Source organism: Marmota marmota, unplaced genomic scaffold (genome assembly GCF_001458135.2).
Source record: "Marmota marmota marmota unplaced genomic scaffold, marMar, whole genome shotgun sequence".
Classification (NCBI taxonomy): Eukaryota; Metazoa; Chordata; class Mammalia; order Rodentia; family Sciuridae; genus Marmota; species Marmota marmota.
Genome location: NW_026000174.1, coordinates 53,916,762 through 53,922,836, shown reverse-complemented (window position 1 = coordinate 53,922,836; position 6,075 = coordinate 53,916,762). Strand labels below are relative to the sequence as shown.

Below are 6,075 nucleotides of genomic sequence, written 5' to 3'. Positions count from 1 at the left end.
GGTCAGGCGCGGGGTCCCAGCCCAGGCAAGGGCGCGTCAGTCCCCATTTCTGTCTTCATCTTGTTAAAAAAAACAGCTGTGCGCTCCTGGCCCTTCTGGCCGCCCACGAAGGCCTCGTCTCCGCCCTGGGGCCAGGGGCACCCAGAGGGGCACTGGTGCTGGGCTTGGTGGGCGGGGCCAGTCCTCAGGCCACGCCCTCTACTGAATGCCCCGAAAGAGGCACATGGCGAAGATCATGACGGAGAGCTGCGAAGAAGAAAGCCACCTGACTGCCCGGCTGCGCCCAGGGCCCCGGGGGCGCCCAGCCCAGTCCACCCCAGGGGTAGGGCCCTTCTGCCTCTGGGTGCTCTTGTGCAGGGGTTCCCGGATGTTCTCCTGGGCAGTCACCTTGGGAGGGCGACTTTGGAAACTAAATCATGGGTTCAGACCCAGGTGCCCACTTAGCAGTGGTGGCTTTGGGTCACTTCCTCTGGGCCTGAATGGGACCACAGCTTAGCACGTGCCAGGCACAGTTCTAAGTGCTTTCCCAGAAAGCACAGAGAGGTCACATAATCTGCCTAAGGTCTCACAGCTACAAACGGGGAACCAGGGTTGGCATCCAGGCCTCCTGGCCCCAGGGGCCATGCTCAGGACCCCTGCACTCTCTGCCTCTGGCTCACAGAGGGCAGTGAGAGAGGAGTGGAAGGCAATTAGCTAACCACATCCTGAAGCCTGTCCTCTAGTAGATGCTCAGTAAAAGCTCCTCATCTATTATTAAGGGGAAAGGCAAGCTGGGTGCGGTGTGCACACCTGTCATCCCAGCAGCTGGGGAGGATCGCGAGTTCAAAGCCAGCCTCCGCAACAGCGAGGCGCTAAGCAACTCAGGGAGACCCTGTCTCTACATAAAACACAAAATAGGGCGGGGGGTAGGGCTCAGTGGTCGAGTGCCCCCGAGTTCAATCCCTGGTACACCCCCCCCCAAAAAAAGAGGCCAGGCCGCTCTGGCCCTCCCCAGGGTTAGGAGCACAGCGCTGAACAGCTCAGGGCCCTGGGCTGGTGGGAGAGGCAGAGCCCCTGACTCAGGGACTCCGCTGTGATCAGAGCTGCTGCGGTCCCCACACCCAGAGCTCTTCTTTCCAGGAGCACAGGGAACAAGCCCTCGGCCACAGCTCACGGCCACGTCGCCACGAGGCTCAGGTGAGAGGCACTGCCAGCCAGGGTCATGGTAAAGGTCGGCCTCACAGTGGGCCCGTGGGCTGGGCAGGGAGTGGGGTGCCGATCAGTGTGTGGATCCCACCCGGAGTCCCTGCACCACCCCAGATGTGCTATCCCTGTCCCTTGACCCTCACACTGCGGGGGGGGGAGGGGCAGATGAGGAAACTGGCCCAGAGGACCTGGTCTGAGGACAAGCAGAGCCAGGAGCTGGACTCTGGCCGGGGCACCACCTAGTGGTGGCTCAAGGCCTGCAGCGCTCCCCTTTTGAGGGGTGCTGGGACTTGGGGGTAAACAGGCTAAGACCAGAAGGCTCTGGACATCCCCCGCCCCGCCCGAGGAAGGGCCTGGTCCCCAACCACAGGCTGTAGCTGGTCCTCTGAAGCAGCGACACTGTCGCCTTCCACAGTGTGCCCTGGGGACCTTGGCTCAATCCCCACTCCTGGAAGACAGCACCCAAAACACACACCCTGCCCCTTGGAGTGGGGGTGACAGTACTACCCAGTCCCACTGCCCAGACACTGGCTCAGAAGTGTCACCTCCGGAGCCCAAGGTTGACTCTCAGCCTGGGCAGGCCCCCGAGCTCACCGCCCCTTGGCGCACTCGGGGATCCCCCAGGCAAGGATCCCAGGGAGGCGGAGGGTGCGCCCCGGCTCTGCCTGGCCCCTGGGGAGGGGCCTTCACTTACCTCGATGGCCAGGACCCCGATGGCCAGGGCCCCAGCCAGGTAGACGTAGGTCTCAAAGGTGTTGAGGATCACCGCGTAGCAGCCCTGGGGGGAAGGGTCAGAGGTGAAGCCACTGCAGGAGGGACAGTCGGGGCTGGGGCAGCGTCAGCACTGGGTCATGGCCCCCCAGGGCTCAGCGGCTGCTGGGCTAGACTTTGGGTGGAGGAGGTGGGACGTGGGAGACCTGGCAGCCCCTGAGGCCCCCCAGCCACCGGCCCCCAGGGCGGGGCTGAAAACCAGCAGCCCAGGCCTCTGGAAGGCCGGGCACTGCCCCTCGGTGTCCACGCTCCTGCGGCTCTTGAGAAATCAGAAGGCCCAGCATGGCCCTACCAGCAGCTGCTCCATCCAAGGGACCGGTGCTCCCTGGGGGCTGCAGTCCCCCTGGGTCCCTCTTTCCCACACCCATCCTCATTACCTGCCTGGATGGCTGCAGGAGGATTCCTGGATTTTAGACGCTGCCCTAAGGAAACGCAGCCCAGCCTTCAAAACTGCGCTCCTTCCTCACCTGGGGACACCCGCCCGGGAGCCCTGCCACGTTGGCTGGATGTGAGCCAACAGCGGGGGCCTGAGGTGGGGGGAGCGGCATGGGACCTGCCCTGCCCGGCGGAGGCTGAGCCCAGAGCTGGGAAGTGGAGGCCCCCGCCCCCCCTGGACCCCAGGTATGAACGGGCCCCACCAGCACAGTGGCCTGGTCCTCGGTGCTCGTGGGTCCCTGTGCCTCGGAACCACGCCTGGAGGTACTCAGCCACGCAGATGCCCTGGGAGATGGCAGTGCGGGGACACTCCAGAGACGGGAGCCAGGAGAGGGGGTCTCCCCACCTGGACCTGTCTCGGCTGTGCCACTGGGGCCTAGCCACAGGCTGAGTGGCCGGGACAGAGCCCAGAGCAGCCCAGGGGCCCTACCCTGGGCCAGTTGGTCAGGAACCAATGTGGCTGGGTCCCTCTGGGGCTAGCAGGAGACCCACTCCCCCCGCCAGGCCCAGGGCTGCCCTGGTCTTCCGCTGTCCCCTGCGGGGTTCCACCTGAAATCTCTGGCCCTTTGGAAAGCCCCAGAGGCCACGGTGTTGAACCCAAACGGCAAGACACAGCCCTGCTCCGGGGGGGAGGGAGACGGGGAGGCGGTTGTCTTGGGATCAGCTCTGGGAGGGCCTGCTGTGGGCCACCTGCCCATCAGGGACAGCCAGGGCGCCTCCGCCCCAGCACACTCGGGGTCTGTAAGGTGCTTCAAGGGGGCTGCATAGACAGGAGGCAGCCGTGGCCAGGGGAGCGGTGGCAGGTGACGTTCCACACATGGCCTGGGACCCGCCTGCCTGGGTCACAGCCCAGCCCGCCACTGGTCCGCTGGGCAGGTCTGGCTGCTCACTCAGCCTCTCTGGGCCTCAGGTGCCCGTCTGTAAAACGGGCCATTTGGATGCGCTTCCTCCCAGGGCGGGAGGGGGGACACAGTGAGGCTCCGCTTGGAACGGGTGGCGTGTGGCAGGTGCTCGGTCCCTGCTGCGAGTGGCCTCCCTCTCAGCGTGCCCCAAGTTGGGAAAGTGAGCAAAGCCGGTGTGGGTGTCCCCGTGTGCCTGGGACGGCTGGGGGACAATCCGTCACACACCACGCGCGCGCGCACACCCAGCACCAGGGGACGGAGACGCAGCAACTCCCTTCTCCAGCTTGGAACCGGCATTCGCAGGCTTCCCCGGGCGGCTGGCAAGGGGCTGGGGACCCTGGGCCCTGCTGGTGACCCCTGGGGCCTGACTCCTCGCTCTCCCCCTCAGGATTATCCCCAAAGACCCCCGGGCCCTGCAGTGAGCCCAGCAGGGAGGGTTGGCGGGGGGGTGGGGACCATGTCACCCACGCTGCACCCTGCCAGGAGGTGACTGGCCTCCTGGTGGGTGGGTGGGGTCTTAACAGGATGAGTCCAGAAGCGGGTCCGGTGACGCCCTGAAGGAACGGGCCGTGGGCAGCCTCCCTGAGAAGGAGCTCGTGGCCCTAGAAGGAGGTCAGTCTGGCCACGAGCCACCCACAGCCCAGGCTCCTTCAGAGCACAGAGCACCTGTCACTCCAGACCCTGAACTAGGGAGGCCGCTCTGCTCTGCGGCCTGTCAGTGGCCCGGGCTCCTCCCCTCTGGATGCTCTGCCGTCCCCGGGGGCGGACACGGTGCTTTCTCTGGAGGACCAGACTCAGACTGCCACACCACCTCTGCTCACCTCCTGTTGGCCTGAACTCTGTGGCCTGGCTGCGGGGGAGGCTGGGAGGCTGGGCCTCAACCTGGAGGCCTGAGGTGGAAACGGGACCCCCAAATCCTGTGGCTGACCCACGCAGGTCTCTGGGGACCTAAATCCCAGGGCGGCCCCAGCGGCCCCAGACTCCCGGTGGCCTGATCCCAGGGTCCTCATTCTTTCTTTGTCCCTTTCCCCCAGCGTAGGAAGGCAGGGCTGTGTGGGACAAAAGGAGGCTCCTGGGTCCTGCACCCGGGGGCCACGCAGGGGAGAGGTGCTGGGCCCCTGCTGAGGCTGTAGAGGCTCCTCGGCCTCGGGGCTCTGGCTCCTGCTCCACAGTCTCCTCCTCTGGGACCCCAAAGCCAGGCCCCCAGGCCCACTCCAGCCCCTCACCTGGCTTTACCTGTGTCACGGCCATCGTCGTCACCTGCCACCCTGTTCCTTTGTGCTGTTTGAAGCTCGTCCGACCTGGGCTTCCTCTAACCAGACCAGGGGCCCCACGGGGACAAGGGCCTGGCTTCCTGGTCCTGCTGGCTCTGGGGCCTCCAGAGCTCTCCCAGGAGAGCCTCAGTCCACGAGGGACAGGCATGGCCCAGCTCCCCTCGGCCCCTCCTGTCCCCTGCCCAGCCTGACCAGCATGTACGAGGCCGGGGCAGAGGTGTTAGGGTTTGGAAGCTCATGTGTGGAGGACTCCCACGCAGCCATGTTCAGAGGTGGGTTGGGGAAGGGACCAAATCATGAGGACTGTGATCTGATCGGTGGATTCATCCATTTACGGGTTCCTAGTGGACTGGGCTTGGGGGAGGGGCTTTGTTACACAGCCGCTCTCTCTTTGCTCCCCGGTTGCCATGAGGGGGGCAGCTCTGCTCCCCACACACTCCTGCCATGATGGGCTGCTTCACCACAGCAATGGAGCCAGCCAACCGCAAATGGAAACCTTTCCTCCTTAACCTGATTGTTCTCAGTCATTTTCTTACAGCCACGGAAAGCTGGCTCACATGGACAGGCATGGGTATTTTGTGTCTCACGGAAGGGGCAAAGCTGGGGCCCTATTTCCCCAGACACAACACACAGGGAAAGGGAAAGGGCTTCAGGTTGCAAGAGAAGTCTAGAAGCTTTCCTGACCTTGGACAGTCAGGTTGCTCCCTAGGAACCATGGGGTGCTCCCACATGACAAACGTGAGCTTTCTGTGGAAGAGTTCATGGCTAACAAGATCCCCACTGGGAAGTTCTGGTCTGTCCCCTCCCCTGACCTGAACTTTCAAACCCAAGCTCAAGAAACACCGGAAGACTCCTACGCACCCCTGAACCCCAACCCCCATGCCCACACCGGCCTCGGCCACGCTCATCTCCCTCTTGTCTCTCCCCACTTTGTTTGGAAGACTCCCTCAGCCAGCTCCGCGGGCCCAGGGCCCTACCTGCGTGTTGATGAACAGGCTCCTCCCCGAGACGCACTCCTCCCTGTTCAGCAGGACCCCTTTCTGCCCCTGGGGCTCCCGCCGGCAGCAGGCCTCGGGCACCTCCTCGCTGTCTTGGGCCAGCATTTGGTAAATTGATGCGAATTTGAAGTCTTCAGGCCCGTTGACTCCACAGCAGCCGAACTGGGAGAACAGCGAGCAGGTGGATTGGACAGGAGCCAGAGCCGGGGACAGAGGACCGGCAGGCTCCCAGAGCAGGGGCCACAAGGACTGGGGGTGGCCTGGCTCTCTGTCCTCTGTGACTGTGGAAGGTCATTCAGTCTCCCTGAGCCTCCCGTGTCCTGTCTGTACAGTGGGGTGGCAGTGACCATTCAGCCTCCCAGCACCTAGTAGGTGCTCAATGCACAGTTGCTGTGGTCATGGCTGTGTCCACGCCAACAGCTGTCACCCAGGGGTGATGTCCAGCCAGGCATGTGGACAGAAGGACTCTGACCACCCCCGACCAAACGCCCGCAGCCCCCCCCCCCCCCC

At 64.3% G+C, this 6,075-nt stretch overlaps 1 protein-coding gene across 1 annotated transcript in view; it reads right to left on the bottom strand.

Moving 5' to 3' along the window:
- Positions 1-6: 6 nt before the first annotated feature.
- The window catches only part of Tspan18 (tetraspanin 18), a 146,588-nt gene continuing 140,519 nt past the window's right edge, over positions 7-6,075 (bottom strand). The window contains exons 9-11 of the mRNA XM_048788213.1: positions 5,545-5,790; positions 1,880-1,963; positions 7-246 (exon numbers count right to left, since the gene is read on the bottom strand). Coding sequence (XP_048644170.1) covers positions 199-246; positions 1,880-1,963; positions 5,545-5,790 — 378 coding nt within the window. The 3' untranslated portion in view covers positions 7-198. The remainder of the gene's footprint in view (positions 247-1,879; positions 1,964-5,544; positions 5,791-6,075) is intronic.